At 39.8% G+C, this 19,584-nt stretch overlaps 1 protein-coding gene across 2 annotated transcripts in view; it reads right to left on the minus strand.

Moving 5' to 3' along the window:
• GPCPD1 (glycerophosphocholine phosphodiesterase 1) overlaps positions 1-15,586 on the minus strand; it is a 63,255-nt gene extending 47,669 nt beyond the window's left edge. Inside the window, exons 1-4 of one of the 2 annotated variants that reach the window (XM_060031198.2) lie at positions 15,428-15,586; positions 9,520-9,596; positions 6,219-6,315; positions 1,629-1,713 (exon numbers count right to left, since the gene is read on the minus strand). In XM_060031198.2, coding sequence (XP_059887181.1) covers positions 1,629-1,713; positions 6,219-6,315; positions 9,520-9,568 — 231 coding nt within the window. In that variant the 5' untranslated portion in view covers positions 9,569-9,596; positions 15,428-15,586. Of the gene's footprint in view, positions 1-1,628; positions 1,714-6,218; positions 6,316-9,519; positions 9,597-15,427 lie in introns of those variants that run through there. The other variant, XM_060031199.1, reaches the window with a different exon arrangement.
• Between the last annotated feature and the right edge of the window lie 3,998 nt (positions 15,587-19,584).

A 19,584-nucleotide genomic window follows, 5' to 3' on the forward strand; every position in this document is an offset into this window, starting at 1 on the left:
AATTATGATTCATTTAAAAAGCGCCACCAACTTTAAAAAGAAGTGTCACTTTAAGCTGGCATGTGGGAAAAAAAAAACCTCTAGCCATATGCATGGGATTTTATGTGGCTATTTACTCTATTCCATGAAAAACATACTTACCATGGCAGCCCCTGCATCACACGGTACATGTGTACACGATACAGAGCACCTACTTAAAGAAACACACTCACCAACACATACTGTAAACTTTTGCAAGTATTACAAGGGGAAAAACTTGTTTCTTACTGTAAGCAGACTTCGTGCCAATTTTTTGGAAAAGGCATTTTGGAAGGATTTGCTGCTTTTGGTTACATTTTCAATGAAAAGAGAAAATACTGTAGGTTGGCTTAATTTGACCTGTGTTGACAACAGTCTTACTTTAGGAAACTACGCCCAAAGGACTCATGATTTTTCTTGTCCAAATGCCCCCGTAAGTAAAATTTAGTTAATTTCACATACCAGGATCCTCAAATATGCTTTCAAACTCACAAGTGCTATGATCTACATAACTCTGCACAAATGTTCACTTTATACTAAAGAACTTTGCCACAATGTACAACCCCTATGCCAAATAAATGATCTTTTCCTTAGTCATTAAAGTGAGACTATTGTCAAGATAAGCCAACATAATGATCAACTATAATGTAATTTAATTTTAATTACTGAGTATATTCACAATATATTCTTGGAATAAGAAACGTAATAGGTGCAAAAGACAGCTGAAGTGGGTTTGTCAGTTTTTCTCTTTTATATAATGGTGGCTAAGAGACTGAGGTAACAGTGGCTGCTTGCAATTTTTTTTTTTTACATGTAACAAGTATTCAAGGACCCCAAAGGGAAATAAATTTTTAAAAAGATCTAATCCATGTTTGCTTCCTAGACTCCTGCCTAAGCCCTTGTTCACATGCAGCCCAAAGTGTGCTCAAAGGTAAAAATCTGAAGGAAACTAATCCTTTCAGCAAATAAGTATCTTTAAAATAAAGAATCAACTTTTCTAAATATGAAAATGTTCCCAAAATAATAAATAAATCATTGTGAGCAAGCAGATTTAGATCTAACTGATATTCCAAAGGCCTTCAGAAAAGATCCTGGTCTATCAACACTATCACTGAAAAAAAATCTAAAAGGAATGACTTCAGTTTTGATAGGAGTTAATGCAGCCACTAAGAGATGGCTGCGTTGAAATAATTTTTTCGAAGTTACTCACTTAAAGTTGGCTATATACACTTCTAAATATATCTTTACCACAGATGAATTAAAAAAATGAAACAAAAAGAAAAACCCTTACTACTGGTTACTAACTAGTTTACAAAAGTTATAGAAAATGCACACCTATCAAGAACACTTATCATTAAAACCAATTTCATGATAAGAATATTGCAGAACATACTTACTATTAGTCTTTTAAAAATTCCATTGCACACACTATTTGCCTCTGAAGAGGCTACTTCCTTTCTTTTTGGTACTAAAATATTATTAAGCTAGAGTTCTTTTTTCCTTATTTGATCTAAACAAACTCATTTTACTTTTAATGTTTCCAAACTTAAGTTAGTTGCTTTTGAAAGAAGTCTTCTAAAGAAACTGGAAACTAGATAAAGAAAACATACCTTTGGTTCTAAAAAGCACCCTTTGAAGTAGCGGTACTGAACTGATACTCCTCTACTAAGTACAATGGTTGCTTTCCATAACATGCTGTGAGAAAAAAGAATTAAAGTAGCAGCATCAGTATCAAACTAAAATTCATAAAGTCTTCATTAATTCATAAAACCCCTCAAGTAAGGTCTGTGATCAATACCATTTATTTATTCCTACACAAAATTTTACTCCAGGCCTAATCTGAACCAGGTACTGGGAACACAGTGATGAATAAGGCAGAAAGAGCTCCATCTTCAAGGAGATTGCTTGTTTATGTGGATAGACAAATATATAAGCAAACAGCATACATAGGAAGGGCTAGCTGACCTTTCTGAGGTGACAAGAAGTTTTGGAGGGAGATCTCAACAAGAACGAACTGTCTGAGCTGAGACCTAAATGATGAGCCATACAAAGAAGCAGAAGTAGTATTCCAAACAGAAAAGGCAAGCAGTGCAGACCTCTGAATCTCCTCTCACTTTCCACTTAGCTAGGGATGTTACATGGCTGCTAAGAGGCTTTGAGGCCAAGGTCACAAACTTAAATGCCTGTTCCCAACTGTCCCTTATTCTGTCCTGCCCAGCCTCTGGCTATTTCCCTAGCCAAGCAATCAGTGTCTGTATCTTACTTGTACTTGTATCTTACTCAACATCTTCCTCTGAACTATGTCATTCTACATATTCTAATGCTAATTCTAAAGCTTAGACTCAACAGTGAAAGAATTCACTACAATTCATGATTATAACTGATTTTTAGCTTCAAATCATAGGCCAATGTTATTCAAAGTGTGGTCCCAGGACCATCAGTATCAACTGGGAGCTTGTTAGAAATGCAAAATCTCAGGCCAGGGCTTCCCTGGTTGCGCAGCGGTTAAGAATCCACCTACCAATGCAGGGGACACGGGTTTGAGCCCTGGTCCGGGAAGGTCTCACATGCCGCAAAACAACTAAGCCCATGTGCCACAACTACTGAGCCTGCATGCCACAACTACTGAAGCTCACGCACCTAGAGCCCATGCTCCACAACAAGAGAAGCCACTGCAGTAAGAAGCCTGCGCACCACAATGAAGAGTAGCTCCCGCGCAACGCAACTAAAGAAAGCCTGCATGCAGCAACGAAAACCTAATACAGCCAAACAAACAAACAAAAATCTCACGCCACATCTAGACCTATTGAATTTGAAACTCTGGGGGAGGGCCCAAGCAGTCTGTAATTTAACAAGTGTCCAGGTGACTCTGATGAGGAACACAAGTTTGAGAGCCCATGTCATAGACCATTACCCAAACATTAATTCAGCATGAATAGTTCAGTGACTAAATGGCAGCTCCAAATATTCTTCCATGATACCAGATGGCTAGCACTGCTCCCCACCTGGCTCTGCCAAGACAGACTTAGGGCATTATCCTCACTCTTACTCAATTCTGGTTTCTAACAAAATATCCACAACCAGCTGTCACCCCTGGTCCTAGCTTCAACAATCAGATTAACCTGGTAATAATAAAATACATATGCCCTGGCTCCACCCTGGGAAACTCTGGTTTCATAGGTCTGGGGTGGAGCTTTGTCTCGTGGAGTTTGATAAACTGGACATATGTGATTGGTTGAGAAACACTGCTGCACAACAAGGACAGCCTAAATGCTCGGAACATGTGCCCTTCTACTTCTCCCTGATAAGCCTCAGAATCCTTTTCAACACAGGGCTCCAGGCAGATTCTACCAACTCTGAGATGAAATTTATTTCCCATCTCTGCTACCCAAAAAGAAAAAGGCAAATTTCCAGTATTATTTCACCCATAAAACCAGCCAGAGTATGTGAAACTAGCCCCAGATGTGCACAGTAGAATTAGTGGGAAGCTTTAAAAATGTGCTGGGGCCCCTCTCTCGTGCACTATTTATCAATCTTACAGGAGCAGGGTCTCGGCATTTTTTTAAAAGCCCCCTTTTAAAGTGCTTTAAACCAGTTAAAGTGCTTTTTAAATCATTTTTTAAAGTGATTCCAATGTGCTCCCCTGGTTAAGAACCACCAAATGAAAAGATCAGATGGTGAGAGCAATAAAATGAGTCTTTTTACTTTACTTCCCTAAGCAAATATAGCAAAGTTATAAATGAACCAGAGGGACTTCCCTGGTGGAACAGTGGTTAAGAATCTGCCTGCCAATGCAGGGGACACGGGTTCGATCCCTGGTCCGGGAAGATCCCACGTGCCACGGAGCAACAAAGCCTGTGCGCCACAATTACTGAGCCTGTGCTCTAGAGCCCGTGAGCCACAACTGCTGAGCCCATGGGCCTACAGCCCACGCTCCACAACAAGAGAAGCCACCACACCACAACAAAGAGTAGCCCCGGCTCAGCGCAACTAGAGAGAAAGCCCGAGTGTAGCAACAAAGACCCAACACAGTCATGAATGAATGAATGAATAAATAAATAAAATTACTTAAAAAAAAATGTACCAGAACTGTTCAGTGACATCAAGAATGAACGTAACCTGATGAAACTGAAGAAAAACCAGGAAAGAGGGGCAGTGAGAAGGTTTAGTGCACCTGTCTAATTTTGAATTGCCCTAATATCCTCCCCACAAAAATACCATGAAATCTCCAAGAAGGGCAAATAAAATCATAAGTGACCCACATTTTCTGCATTATTAGGAAATAACACCACAACCTTCAAATTGTTTGTAAGAAAAAAATTCCAACAGAGCTCTTGTCACCACAAACCTGTAGGTACAGAGAGACTTAAGAGACTGAAAAGGAGGAACAGAGGACTTAAATGCAGAGTACACTGAAATCCCAAAGAAACACAGTTCTAAAACACAAGACTGGGGAATTTCCTGGTGGTCCAGTGGTTAGGACTCTGAGTTTTCACTGCAGCAGGAAGGGTTCAATCCCTGGTCCGGGAACTAAGATCCAGCACGCTGTCAAAAACAAACCAACCAACCAAAAACCCCCAAGAGACTGTTGTTTACAGGCAAACAGATTTGTTTACCTTTTGTATCATCTTGTATCAACTACTTATATCAACTGTGTCATCTACTTCCTTTCTCTTTGTGAAGCACTGTTTATCTGCCATATATGAATCAATTATACTTCATTGTACAGCGATGTCAAAATGGCTGCTTCCTTAAAATTAAGAAGTTAACTGTTCTCATTCTGTTCACATCACTTTGACCAGGTTGGCTAGAATGGACTTAAGACAGGTAACAGGGCAGCTCAAGAGTTCAGAGCAGAGGTAAACAAGTTTAGAAAGACATGAGGTTTCACTTCAGACATGAGTGACTAATCCACAAATCAAGGAAAAAATAGGCACTAGAAGAGAATAAACATCTCGTTTTTCTGTGATCCCAATATCATTTGTCAACAGAACTTAACTTATAAAAACAGAAGAGAATTGGCTGAGAAAATGTGTCACACTAATGACAAATAGAGAAACGGGTATTCTATGTATGCTTTTTGTTTTCTTTTCCTGAGCTTACATTATGGTATTGTTTTACTTTCCTTGTTACTTCCCTCTGCTTTGCCATCAGTGCTCCTCAAACTGTCTGCTGTGAAGGACCAGTTTCTGTTTACTTGTGTTACTCTACTTGTCCCATGACCAATACTTCTGGTCTATGATGTACCCAGTTCAATGAGATAAGTCCATGACATGCATGGGTATCCCAGCAATGTCAAACTGTCATAAACATTTCTAAATGCTTGCTCTCAATCTTTGTATTTCTCACATCGTGCACTGATAAAAAAATGTTTTTTGTCTAGCACTGAGTCCACAGGCCACATTTTTAGTAGCACTGCTTAACAATCATCTAATCTGATGTTTCTCCCTGGGGGCACTGCATGTATTTGTATACTATTTAGAATCTCCTCATCTTTCCTTTACCCCCATGCATACATCCTGACAATCCATAACACTTCAAAATATCCATACAGAGAAGGACCACCTTTGTTGACAACACTGATTCTATCCTAACCCCTTTACCATGCAGATAAAGGAACCAAGGCTTAGAGATGTGAGATCTGCCCAAGATCACAGCTAACTGCGGAACTGAAACTGGCACCCAGATCCTCCTTTCCCCACTCCAATGCACCAACACACCCATGCTAAGTTTAGTGCTGTATTTAATGTCAGTAGTAAACTTATTTCATTAGCTAAAATTTCTAAGGATGTGTTCCACCCTCTGCTACTTTTAAAAGAATATATGTCTCAAGAAAATTATTTCATAAGCTAAAGCAAAAATTAGATCTTTTATCAAGAATAGTACTGAGAAGCAAAAAAATGCCTTAATTTTTTTTAAAATAAGAAATAACAATATAAGCCTGTTTAGAAATATGGTATTAAGCATCAAAAGAACCAGCCAAGAGCCAAGAGTTGAAAATGACTTTTTGCGAGGTGGAAATTGAGAAACAGAGGAACTTGTTTTTTCACAGCAAACTCTGTAAAATGACTTCACTCTTTATACATATGTGATAAGTTTGATAAAAATTAAAAGAAAAATATACCAAGGTATCTTAGAAACCCCCAAGTTTATAATCTGAATGTCACAATTATTCAGTATTATGACATGCCCATGCTTACCTTTCACCTGTCTCGTTCTCTGGAAGAAGAGCCACAGCATTTTGAGGATTCCAGTTTCCCAAAGCATCAGAGCTTCCACATATTGCAAAAACCTCTCCTAAAGAAACATAATGAGTTATAGTGGGTTAAGTAGGAACATCTCATTTTAGTTTTAGGAAACTGCACTAATTTAATGGGATGCAGAGTCCCTTTCAGTGGAAATGGAAGAGCTTCCGTGGAGAAATGGGTTTGGACCCAGGTGCCACTCACACTAGCACCTACGTTATTAACCTGACCCACCTCTATAGAACCAAAGGCAGAGAAAAGGAAGAATGTACAGGGACAGACTTTTCTTCATTTTTCAACTACTTACTGAGCCAATAATGAGTACCAAGACAAAGTGATCAAATGGCAGTCCTTGCCTTCAAGGCAGCTTCCAATTTAAAGGAGCATATAAGTATCCTACAGAACCAGTACCTGATATTTTCCAGGAACTCAAACAGTAGCTACCAAGAAGCTAAAGATCAAGAAAATTATCAATGGGATATGAGCAATGTAACAACAACAAACAAAGAAAAAAAAGTCCCCAGAACAAAGACTAGTGAAAAACTAGACAAAAATCTCGTATTCCTTACTAAAATAAAGACTATCACACTTCATCTGAACACTTGTCATCAACACACAAACCAACATATAGTCATCACCTATATTTGCTAAATTCCATATATTTAGCAAAAGTCTACAACTTCTTGAATATAAGTATGCAGATATCTTTAACTTATATATCAACACATTCTGAATTACTATAATTAAAATCCATAAAGAAAAAAACAAGGAACTGAGCCCAAGTGAACAAACTTCAGGACAAACTCCTCCACACTCTGAGAGTAGCTTGGTTTCCAAGCTCTGGGCACTACTATAGTAAGACTAGAGTTCTAATTGGCTTTAGCCACCTGCATGGCATTTTATATGCTTGGACTGTCTAAAACCTAACTAAAATCCCAAATGTGGTAGTCATTCAGGAGTTTTCAGGGTTCTAAACACATGTCTGTAAAAGCATAAGGTGGTTATGTATAAAGATTTCATGTTAAAATACTCACCAATCCTTTAAAGTAACCAGATTTTTTTTTGCAATTAACTTAGGTTATCACTACCTCTTCGCATTAAAAAAAAAAAAAGATAAACACTTGCTAAATACAAGGCACAAATATTTATTCTCAAGATCATATATGTTGCTCTGCATATGTACAGCATATGCAGTGGCTCCTAGCTCAAAATACAGATTACCATCAAATCACTGATTCAGGCCGGTTATACTTCCTTTGTAAAGGAGAGTCTCATTAACCTTCCTCATGGAGTCAGTTATTTCTTATCCCCATACAAAACAGCAGCTACTCTCTGCTCTGGAAAGAACATGTATCCCACATGGAAAAAGTGAAACTTGGACAATCTGTGGTTACTTTCCTTCTATATAAGTGCTCCTGCATTTTACCAATTCCCTCCTGCAATGTTACTCTGTCTTTCTGCTGATTGCCTTTGAATATGGTTTCTATGAGGAAAAACGGGAAACTTTTTACCAGAACAGACCTATTTCTTTAATTGGATTTCATTTATTGAAGATTATAAAGACCTGAATGCTAACTAAAGGAATCTGCAAACAGCACCCCCAAATATTCTTTTTACTTGTTCCCTCTTACTTCACTTCTCTCTGCAGTCTTTCCACTTTCAGCAGAGAACACTTCCTCCTTGCTTTGGGGAGGAAATCAAGGTGACATGAGATCTGGGGGGGAGGTGAAAATCCACCCCAACATCCCCTCCCTGTCCCTCTACCTCCCTTCCTTCCCACCTACATTCACATCTGCCACTAGTCCTTGAGAAGGAGTTCCACCTTGTCAAGCTGACCCTTCTGTGGCTAATTCTGTGGTCACATTTGCCTGATGTGGCCAGCTCCTTCTAGCTTAAACTGCCTATGCACAAAAGTATGATATAGGTCTGCAGTCTTCTCTCTACAGAAGAGGTTACACACAGGACAAGAGGTGAGTACTAGACATAAGGGAGCAACCCCATCAACTGACTAGCAATCTTCAATCTGCAGAATCTTGCCTAGAGGTGGAGCTGTACAAAATCATCTTGGCTAAGAATCTGAACTTGGACAAACACACACCGTCAGGTGCTGTGATGGATGCTGTATCAAAGATGCCTGACATACAGAATGAATCATTCATTCATTGTTCGAACACATACTTACCCCTGCTCTGAGCCAGGCACTGTGCTAGGTACAGGAATTCAGCATGAATAAGATAAAGTCACATTTTTTTTCATAGAGCTTACAATCTGTCCACAAGAAAAATTACTCATATGACTCCATAAAACTCATAAGAGGTACTACAAAAAAGAACCTTGAATTTCACAGGGACCTTAACCTAGTTGAATACGGGAAGCTGGGATAAGGAGAGTTAGGGGGGTGGCGGGTGGGGGCACAGATCTAAACAAAGGAAACAATCTGAGAAAGCCCCAAAGGAGGAAAGGAATGCAAAAGATTTGAGGAACTGGCCAGCATAGCCAGAGTGTATTAAACAAGGAATTTTTAACCCAGGCGTGATACTGTTTGTTTTTTTTGTTTGTTTGTTTTTTGGGCCGCACTGTGCGGCATGTGGGATCTTCGTTCCCCAACCAGGGATCGAACCCGTGTCCCCTGCAGCAGAAGGGAGGAGTCTTAACCAGGTAAGTAGCAAGGTGTGATACTGTTTTGACATGTTACCTTACACTAAAATTATTTCACACTGCTTCAGTAGACAGTTAAAAAATACAATAAAGCTTAAAAAAATAGATGTACAAGTAAGGAACAAATTTACCTTCACCAAATATTTCACCAACTCCTCAACACTAGAAAAATTTCCTTCATTTTCATGACTTAAAAATCATAGCTCAGAGAATTCCCTGGCGGTCCAGTGGTTAGGACTCCACGCTCGCACTGCCGAGGGCCCAGGTTCAATCCCTAGTCTGGGAACTAAGATACCACAAGCTGCGGAGTACAGCCAAAAAACAAACAAACAAACAAATTACGGTTCAATTATCTGTCCTGTTCAAAATTCACAGCTTTCCTGGAAAACATGAGACTAAGACACTTACTATTTGGGAAGTTTTTTTTTCTTGAATTTGTTATGCTCCGAGCACATTTCTGTTATCAGGCATGTCCTAAAGATACTTTCATCTAATAATTAGGCTCACTCTAGTAACAACTCTATATTTAAGGTAATCCAGATAAGAAAAACACTCATTTATTTTTTTTTAAATGTTTAAAAGTAAAGTTTTACAATACCTGGTAAAAGAGCTCCTCTTATTTCAAAGGTAACCTGAGAAGGTGTCATTCTGATGGATTTATTTTAGGACGTTGTGCTAGAAAGAAAAAGATGTCATTTATAGTACATGAATATCAGCTCTAGATAGCTACCACCAAGAAACAAGTTAAAACACACAAAAACAAAAATGAATCTCAACTGTGAGCAAAAGATTTCAGATACCTTATATATAGAATTATTTAGGAAGTATCTAGCAAGTTTTAGGACCTAGTGTTACAAACCTATTCTGTAAGAATGTATGGACCAGAAAAATCTGCAAAACAAGTGTGTCCAAACTTTTTTTAAGAATTCAAGATTATCTTGTCATATACCTTCTCCTCTAATAAGCAGCTGTTCTGAACTCAACCTATCTTTCCTGACCAGGCTCATGTTTATAGTGTAGGGAAACACACACAACCAACAACTAGAGACAAAAAAACTTGGCTCAAGAGAGCATTTCTACTTTAATTAAGAAGGTTCCAATTTTAATAACAAGAAAACAACCAAAGAACTTAAGTACCACCCACTGAAACAAACTAGTTAAGTTCTGAAACAAGTTTGAGAACCTGCTTCTAAGTGACCTAACCAATGGCTTAAAAAATACAATAACAAAAACCCCTTCCCCCTCACAAATCACTCTTTTCAAGTTTCTCTTTATTAACCACAGGCCCATCATTACTGTAGTTCTGCAGACGTGAATTTAGAGTCTCAACTCTGCAATCTATTGGGTTGGCCAAAAAGTTCGTTCGTTTTAAGTAGACATTTTTTCAATATATTTATTTTTGGCTGCATTGGGTCTTCATTGCTGCGGGCGAGCTTTCTCTAGTTGCTGGGAGCGGGGGCTACTCTTCGCTGCAGTGTGCAGGCTTCTCACTGTGGTGGCTTCTCTTGTTGCGAAGCACGGGCTCTAGGCGTGCGGGCTTCAGTAGTTGTGGCTCAGAGGCTCTAGAGCGCAGGCTCAGTAGTTGTAGCACACAGGCTTAGTTGCTCTGCGGCATGTGGGATCTTCCCGGACCAGGGCTCAAACCCATGTCCCCCGCATTGGCAGGCGGATTCTTAACCACTGCGCCAGCAGGAAGTCTGCCATTTTTCATTTTCACCAAGAACTTTATTGAACAACATATTCATTAACCGAATGAATTTTTGGCCAAGTCAACATTACCAAATCCTGTAGATTTTAATTGATCTTATATACATGCCTTTCTTTCTAAGTTTAAAATTCATTAAAAACCCTAAGTCGGGCTTCCCTGGTGGCTCAGTGGTTGAGAGTCCGCCTGCCGATGCAGGGGACACGGGTTCGTGCCCCGGTCCGGGAGGATCCCACGTGCCGCGGAGCGGCTGGGCCCGTGAGCCATGGCCGCTGGGCCTGCGCGTCCGGAGCCTGTGCTCCGCAACGGGAGAGGCCACAGCAGTGAGAGGCCCGCGTACCGCAAAAAAAAAAAAAAAAAAAAAAAAAAAAAACCCTAAGTCTCCTACTTATATTTTGGCTTCTCGATCGCTTCCCAACAATACATTTTATGTCAATTAGAATATCCCTCACATCCCTGGCTTGGAATCACTTCCATTACTTATTTAAATCTAAATCCCGAAGTCTTTGATGTCCTTTGTTCCTTATCCACATTTTCTCTCCAGCTTACTTTTCATTTCTTCACTGTTTTTCCCAGCCTAACCAACCTATTCACCTTATTATCCCTTAATTTAAGTACTTAAGAAAAGACTGGAAATTTAAAATTGTTTTTAGTTTTATTTATTTATTTATTTATTTTTGGCCACAGCACGCGGGAACTTAGTTCTCCGACCAGGGATGGAACCCCATGCCCCCTGCAGTGGAAGCACGGAGTCCTAACCACTAGACCACCAGGGAAGTCCCAAGATAGGAAATTTTTTAAAAAAATTAATGTACATCAATTCTCATGCAGTTTATAGAATTTAAATATAGAAAGAATACATACTCCACACAAGGTCACATCATATTGTACATAACTACTCCAACACCTCCAAAAAAACTTTCATACCCCCAATCCATCAATGTTCCTAAAATAATTCCAATGATGTCTTTACATCATTTCCTTTAATTTACCAACTGAAATTGCTTATCTTCATTTACATATTATTTTATTCAAAAAAAAATCCTCAAGTACCTTTCCTAGCTATTCTTTCTTCCATTTTCGCTATGTTCCCCTCCCTGTGAACACATGCACAACTCTGCAATGGTCATTTAATGAACACTAATACCCACAGTTAACCACGCTTCCAAGTCAAGGCAGATAGATCGATAGCAGCAATTGCCACTGGAGGCAATTTTGTCCTCTAAAGGACATTTGGCAATGTCAGGAGACATTTTTGGTTGCCACAACTGTGGGTGATGCTCCTGGCATCTAGTGGGTAGAAGCCAGGAGTGATGCTCAACACCGTACAATGCACAGAACAGCTCTCCACAAATAATTGTCCAGCTCCAAATATCAAGAGGGCTGAGGATGAGGAATCTCTAATATCTAACCACAGGGGGGCTGCAACGAGGATCATAGTTTATAGCCAATGTTAGCTATAAACTATGCATCATCCCACCTACATCAATTACAAAGTGTAAATACGGTATATATACTAAGCAAGAACACCAGTCAATGTGGTTTCATGTCACTTGGCTAAAGAATTCCGTATCTGGCGACTCTACCATTTCAGTTAGAAAACCCAAGATTCCACACTGGAGGAAAAAACACCTGTCCTTGATACCTTAATCTACTTTCTGTGTCTAAGAGTAAACATGATCTATTTAAAGCATATACATCCAGTTGTAGCATGGCCAAAGAATGTTCCAAATCTAAAATTAGCTCTAGATTGTTACCTCACCTTTTACCTATTTAACCCAAATATCTTAATAGTTGTCTTTTAATATGACATCTGATATGAATCTGAGTATAACCCTAAGATAATAAGACTATTTCCTTTCCTAATAAATAAAATGATTCATTGAAGCACTGCAATCTTACATTTATCTATATCTTACATTTAATTTATCTGTATCAATCATATCAAGAAGAAACCTTAAGGCTAGCAAAAGCTTGGTTTTTTAAGTTACTGAATTAATTTTGAGACACAGCAAAAAGCCCTATCATCCAGCAAATTGCTTAATAAACAACCACCATCTCAACATATAACCTGTACTTTCACCCAGTGTTTACTGCCACAGTTACTAAGAGCAATCTCATCTACATAATTAAAAGCTGGTGTTCAGTTATTTGTTGATCAATTTTAAGTAACTATTTTAACCAATTTTAGGGAAATCAGATGTAATTATTCCTATGTATTAAAATCAACACCTAGTACAAAATTATCTCTAAATTTCTACTGTGTTAAATGTGAAACATGTAAATTTAATGAAAAGGAAATCAACTGATTAAAATTGAGCTTCTCATTCTTAAGGTTGCTTGTAAAAGTGGCTATAGTAACTTGACTGGAACCAGCTGCAGTATCCAGTATTTACTACACCAAAGCTACATACACAAGCACAAAGTTACCGCCCCCCCCCCCCAACCTCCCCAGTCCTCAACAAAGCATCATCTCCAACTTGGATTGCCTTAAGTCATATAATCTGGTTAATTTCCATTCCCCCCATTGCCCAAATTTAACACCGTACCAAATAAGAGCCTGCAGAGCTGCTCCTACAGCAGTTTACTTGATCGTGGACAGAGGCCAAAATTCTGGTGCAGAATTGAAGCGTACAATTTTGGCACCCTGCTACCACCAAAGTAAAATACTGTTCTGTTGTGGAACGAAAAATTTATACAACCAACACTTCCTCTTCTTCCAAACAAGCAAAGAAAATCTCAACTTGGACAGGGGAGGTCTTCTAGATATACATACAACAAGAATAAGATGAAAAATGCTAGTCATTTTTACATGCATGAGCTGACTGCATATGTAATTTAACCAATTCACCTATAACCTCACGTACAGACTTTCTGAGATAGGTTTTTGGTTTGGTCTGGTTCTTAAACATAACCTCCACTTTGTGCTTTTTGAAGATAAGCATTAAACAGCATTCTCATCTGGGACTTTGAATAGCATTTTACACTACTTTAACTTTTTTAAGGACTCACATAATTTGCAAAATGACATTGTAATTTACATTTAAAAAATATTTCAGAGTTCACACTACCTGAAATAAGTTTTACTCGATTCTTTTTGTCAAGTAAACTATCCCAACACATTCCTTTACTGGTTTGCCAGCTTGGGGAACAAAAGGGAGATTTAAGCAAACAAAGGTACAGGAACATTTACTTTAGAGCTAAACTGAAGTCACAGATATTTTCAGCTAAAATGTGTTTTTTTCTAGCCAAAAACATTCCACTGTTTTCCTTCAAATACTTTTTCAAAGAAAAAAGCTGTTTCCAATTCTCCTTGCTCTTTCCTAGGCTCCAACAGCCTAACTGACTATAGGAAAACAATATACGAAATGCCTGTATTTTCCTGAGTTAATTCCTGCTCATCCTGTTGGAGGATCATTATGACCCCACTATTCAGACCCCAGTATATTTTGAGCCAGTATTTTAATCAAATGTACACAGACATGAATGGATTTTTATTAAGAAAGCAGTTCTGGAGATTTCATTAAGCCGGTTAATTCTTTAATCACCTTTCTAAACAATGTCATAAAACTATCCCAAATTTTTTCCATTTCATCTTGATATTATTTTCATATGCATTTCGTTTATTTTTCCTGGTTAAGTTATACACAAAGATTTGATTCATCAACTTACTTTTTGTACATATCAAATTTTACTCACTCTGACACTGAGATTTCCTTTGTGGTCATTATTGGAGTCCAACTTTCCTAATCTTATTTTGTCTAGAATACTGGTTCTCCCTAATGAAGTTGAGAACCACTGAACCACCGTGTAGTTTTACCTGTTTGTTTTATCTTGTGTTATTTGTATCCAGAATGTTAGGAGTTGGAAAAAGGACTGATAATTTGTATTTATTTCTTAGCTAAGTCACAACTGTCAGAAACGTAGCAAGACACACAAGGGGGTAGGGGGGGAGTAGTGGATAGGAACTGGGCAGAAATAGGAAGGGCTAAAGAAGAGTATGAAGAAAACATCAAGTCCAAACATCCTGCTTCGTTCTATCAGTTCCTCTATGTGTTACAGACTAGGCAGCTACCTCAATGATGAAAGATTTCTCTACAATTCGTGGCTGAATTCACGCCTAATTTCCTTCTAACCGGGCAGTGGGATAAGAGGGGGCCGATGAAGCACCTAACTGATGAAGGCTTTCTCCCAGAAGTCATCAAGGCAATTTGAAGAGCTTTGGAAAAAGAAGAGCTTTATAAGAAGGGGAAACTGTCTTAAAATTGTATCAAGGGCACTGATGACTGTTCCTGGAACCTTTTCCTAAGAGACTAAGGCACTTCGGTTTCTTGGAATAACTGAATTATACAAGCACACCCTAGACTACTTGGTTAGGCAATTTCAGAAAATAAGCAGTTGTCAAAACACTATGAATTACTTATGGATAAAGCCAGAGAGTGGTGGTGAGCGAGACTTGTTTCTTTTAATACTCATGGTGGTCCTACGGTTTATGCATTCTCCTATATCGAAAACGCTGCAAAATTTTTGGAGGGGAACGAAGCACCAGCAGCCCAGCGGAATCGCGGCAGCAAAGGATAAATACAATAAACATGTGTCACCCACCGACTTACCGGGGCGAACGTCCAGGCCGCTGTTTCCCCGACGGGCAGAGCCCGCCCGGGCTGGGGAACCCTGCCCATGCCTCGCCCCCCGCTCCGCCCGCGTCCCCCAGCCGGGTCGCCCTGACAACTCAGCCGCCACGTGAGCGGCCACCACGGCCCTCGCACCGCGCGCCCGGCCCCCCGACCTCCCGCCTCACCTGCCGGGTCCGCGGGTCCGCGCCGCCACCGACGCCGCGCCCGAGAGGCAGTGCCGCGGGCCGAGGTGCCGGGCGCCCGCTGTCCGCGCCTCGCCAGCGCTCCCCCAGGCGGCCAACCGCGGCGCTCAGCGGCAGGAAGCGGCTCCGCTCAAACCGGTTTCAGCTGCTCCAGACCAAACCGCCAGGCCACTCCGCGGGGCGGGGCCGGAGAAGTGGCGGGGCGGGGACTGACGTCACGCCCGGCGCCGTTGGGCCAATGGGCGGCCGCGTGCGGGGGGCGGGCCCGCGCGTTCCTGGAAAGGGCCTGCGTCCGAGGCCGAGGGCGGCCGGGCCTCCCCGCGATACCCGGCGCTGGGTTTTTCTCTTGGCCGGGAGTCGTCGCAGAGACCTGGCCTGGGTTCATAGATGCCTACCTTGGTCCCCTAAGCCGTCTTAGGACAACCTAGTTTGGAAGGTGGAGCTGCGATCCTGAACTGCGTTTTTTTCCCATTGGAAAACGAGGGAAATTAACAGGCCTGACGTTCTGTGGAAACTTTCTTTCGTTACAAAATAACAAGCACACTTGGATCAAATCTTTAGCGTTAAGAAGGAGAATTAGGTGACCTAAGATGGTTGAGAGTTTATACCTCTGCTAAGCAAAGTATGGTGTTCGGACCGGCAGTATCACCTGAAGGCTATCAGAATTTGCTCTCTCAGGACCCTCTCAGACCTGTCTATTGGAATTGCGTTTAACAAGATCCCCAGGTTATTTGCACGTAAAGTTTGAAGGAAGCTTTCTGGAAGCTAGAAAGAACCTCTCTGCAAAAGTTGTAGTCATTTATTTTCTGGGGAAAAAATTGGCCCTACCAAGTAAAAAAAAAAAAAGGCAAGAGTTGTTCTCTCCTTTGACGGTTCCAAAAAAATTAATCAGCATTTGCTACTCACCCAAATTAAACTGTTACTTTCCAGTATCAAGGTTAACTGCTGGTTCACCCGTAATAGAAGATTGTTATCAGATTTCATTTAAATCGAGTGAGATACTAAAAATTTAAAAAGAGATGTTGAAGGACTCTAAGAGATAGCTCGAGCAGCAAGTTGTGGTCCTATTGAAAAGGCATTTGAGTTAGATAAGCTCTAGCTTTTAGACAGCTTCTAGTTTTATAAATCGGATCATTCATGACGGAATTTGATATTTGAGCTTGGATTAGATCCCAGAGCATGTCTGTTATCCATTCAGTTAATAAATAATTACTAAGTGCCTGCTTTGTGCGAGGCACAGAATGCAATGGTTTCTTGATGGCACTCGTTTTAATCCCAAATTTCTTAAGGAATTAAAAATTCCTCCCAGGGCTTCCCTGGTGGCCAGTGGTTGAGAGTCCGCCTGCCGATGCAGGGGACACGGGTTCGTGCCCCGGTCCGGGAAGATCCCACATGCCGCGGAGCGGCTGGGCCCGTGAGCCATGGCCACTGAGCTTGCGCGTCCGGAACCTGGGCTCCGCAACGGGAGAGGCCACAACAGTGAGAGGCCCGCGTACCACAAAAAAAAAAAAAAAAAGAAAGAAAAATTCCTCCCAATTTTGTACTATAAAGTCTGCTGTTGTACATTTCATAAGAGCTTGGAGTTGATTTCATTCCTCTGCTGTTAGTCACACTTCAGTGATGAATTTCTTTCACATGAGTTTGCTTCTTTTAAATGTTTATAGTAGATCTTTATTTTCCTATAATCACCATTTAATCAAGCTATTATTTGCCTAATGTTTATAGTCCAAGTTGATGATCTAATCCATGCTCCTTCCCCAAATCCTATTGAAATAGCAGGAGAATTACACATATTTGAAAGTTGCTATCAGAGGGCCAGAAACTGAGGAATTTCTAGAAGATATAAAATAAGCCAGCAGCATTGGATAATTGAAAAAATGAGAACAGAGAAACCTGGACCCATGCAGGGGAAGAAGGGACTCCTGGAGCTGCCACTTTACACAGCCTTGCTTAAAAACTCTTTAATAATGCAATATATTTTAGATTATATCATGTATACCCTGTTTGGTTGAGATATTGGAGTAAAATATAAACAATAAATTCCTTCTTCCTACCTCTGTGGAATGTCATAACTATTCCGAGAAATGTTTAGAGATTAAATTGGATCTTACCTCATTTAAAAATATTTTACATTATCTTATTTGATTAAATAATGAAACATGTTATCTCATTTGTCTAAAATCAGCTGCATGATCTCACTTTATACCTTCATTTTTTAAAGGTGGTAGTGGCATTGGTGGAAAAACCTCTAAACTTAGGTCCCAGACTTGAACGTAAATCCTACCCCTCACTATCTGTGATTAAATATAAGTCTTTGGAAAAATTTTTACCACTATTGACGAATTTTGAGGCTTTATTCTGGAGAAAACTCTATTAAGCCCATTTACTTTCTTACTTAAATTTTCTAGAAGGTAGAGTTAAGTTGTTGCTAGTTCCATTTTTATTTTATTGAAATTATTTTTATTGGGTTCAGTTTTTGTTTTTGGGGGTTTTTTTGCGGTACACGGGCCTCTCAATGTTGTGGCCTCTCCCGTTGCGGAGCACAGGCTCCGGACGCACTGGCTCAGCGGCCATGGCTCACGGGCCCAGCCTCTGCGTGGCACGTGGGATCTTCCCGGACCGGGGCACGAACCCATGTCCCATGCATCGGCAGGCAGACTCTGAACCACTGCGCCACCAGGGAAGCCCTGGGTTCAGTTTTTTTCATATAAATTTTACTGCAAAAAAAATGCTTTATGTTGGTATCATTTTCTTTTTTGTTTTTAACCAGCTATAGCTTCTACCATTGTGAGTTTACTTTTGTGGCCCTTATTTTACCAAGTCTAGTTTTGCAAGCCTATATTTTTGTCACAAAGTATTGGTTCCTCCAACAATATTTACATTAAAGCACATTTTACTTTGGTGATTTTAAACAGCTTTGTTTTGTGCTGAGCCTTCTCCCAGAAATACTCATTATGACTTGGATAAAAGACTGATCATTTCATTTGTACTTATCTCTTGATCAACCCATGAAAATATTATGAGTATTCTCCTGAGATACTTCACAATTGCTGTACTGTCAGAATCTTTTTTACAGACTCAAAAGGCTATCAATTTTGTGTTTCATTCACCTCACCAGTGGCCCTGTTCCTCAAAGGTAAGGTCCATGCCTTTCATTCCCTCTACATGAGTCCATGAGCAATTCCCAAGTTATAGGAGGTGCCACTTATTCATCATATAAGTGACACAATTGTTATAGTTCATTTTTGCTGTTAATTTTTCTTTCATATGAGATCAACCCTACATGGAGGAAACCAAGGAAATTGCTGATTTCCAAAGAAATTTAAGTGCTGCAAATGTGAACCTTTAAACCAATTTCAAATTGGCTGCAGCTTTTGTGGTGTATACATTCCAAGCTCTCAACTGTACCATTAGATCAAAATGTCTGTAGTGGGAAAGATTCAAATGGGAAGCTCAAAATGCCTTCTTTGACCTGTTTTTTCATCAATGAAGTGGAAATTTAAGTACCATAGGTTATTTCAAATGAAGTTTGAGAAGGCACCCAGCACACAGTACACAGTACCTGCTGTTACCTAATGCCTGTGTCCCTCCTAGACTTTCTCTGTGCCTCTATTCTATGAAAGAACTACCAATTTCATCAAACCTAAAAAGTTGATTTGTAAGACAATACTAAGAATCAAAAAGTGCTGCCCTTTAAACTATGCCAAAATACTTATATTTTATAATGTTTCATTTTACTTACTGAAAGTGTCCTTTTATACTTTTTTTTTTTTTTTTGCCTTTGACTGCTTTCACATTGCAACAGGATAGTTGGGTACTGTCCTGTCAACAAAGACCTTGGCCCACAGCCACTACGTGGCTCTTTTATACCTATTTAGACATAAATTTTATTACATATTATTCTTGTGCATATATACGAGAAGGAAAATATAAGTGAAATAAATGGTTTAGGTATTTTTCAAACTTCTTCACATTTATAGTTCAACCATAAATAATATTGTGATGCCCTTGTTTTCTAAACAATATTATCCAATAACATTAGTGACACATTTTTCTAGGTGCTCAGATATTATCTCTAGGACATAAACCACTGATAGCCATTGGGCAAGTTTTGATGCCATTGTTATTTTTGATCCTAA

Source organism: Delphinus delphis, chromosome 15, assembly GCF_949987515.2.
Source record: "Delphinus delphis chromosome 15, mDelDel1.2, whole genome shotgun sequence".
NCBI classification, from domain to species: domain Eukaryota; kingdom Metazoa; phylum Chordata; class Mammalia; order Artiodactyla; family Delphinidae; genus Delphinus; species Delphinus delphis.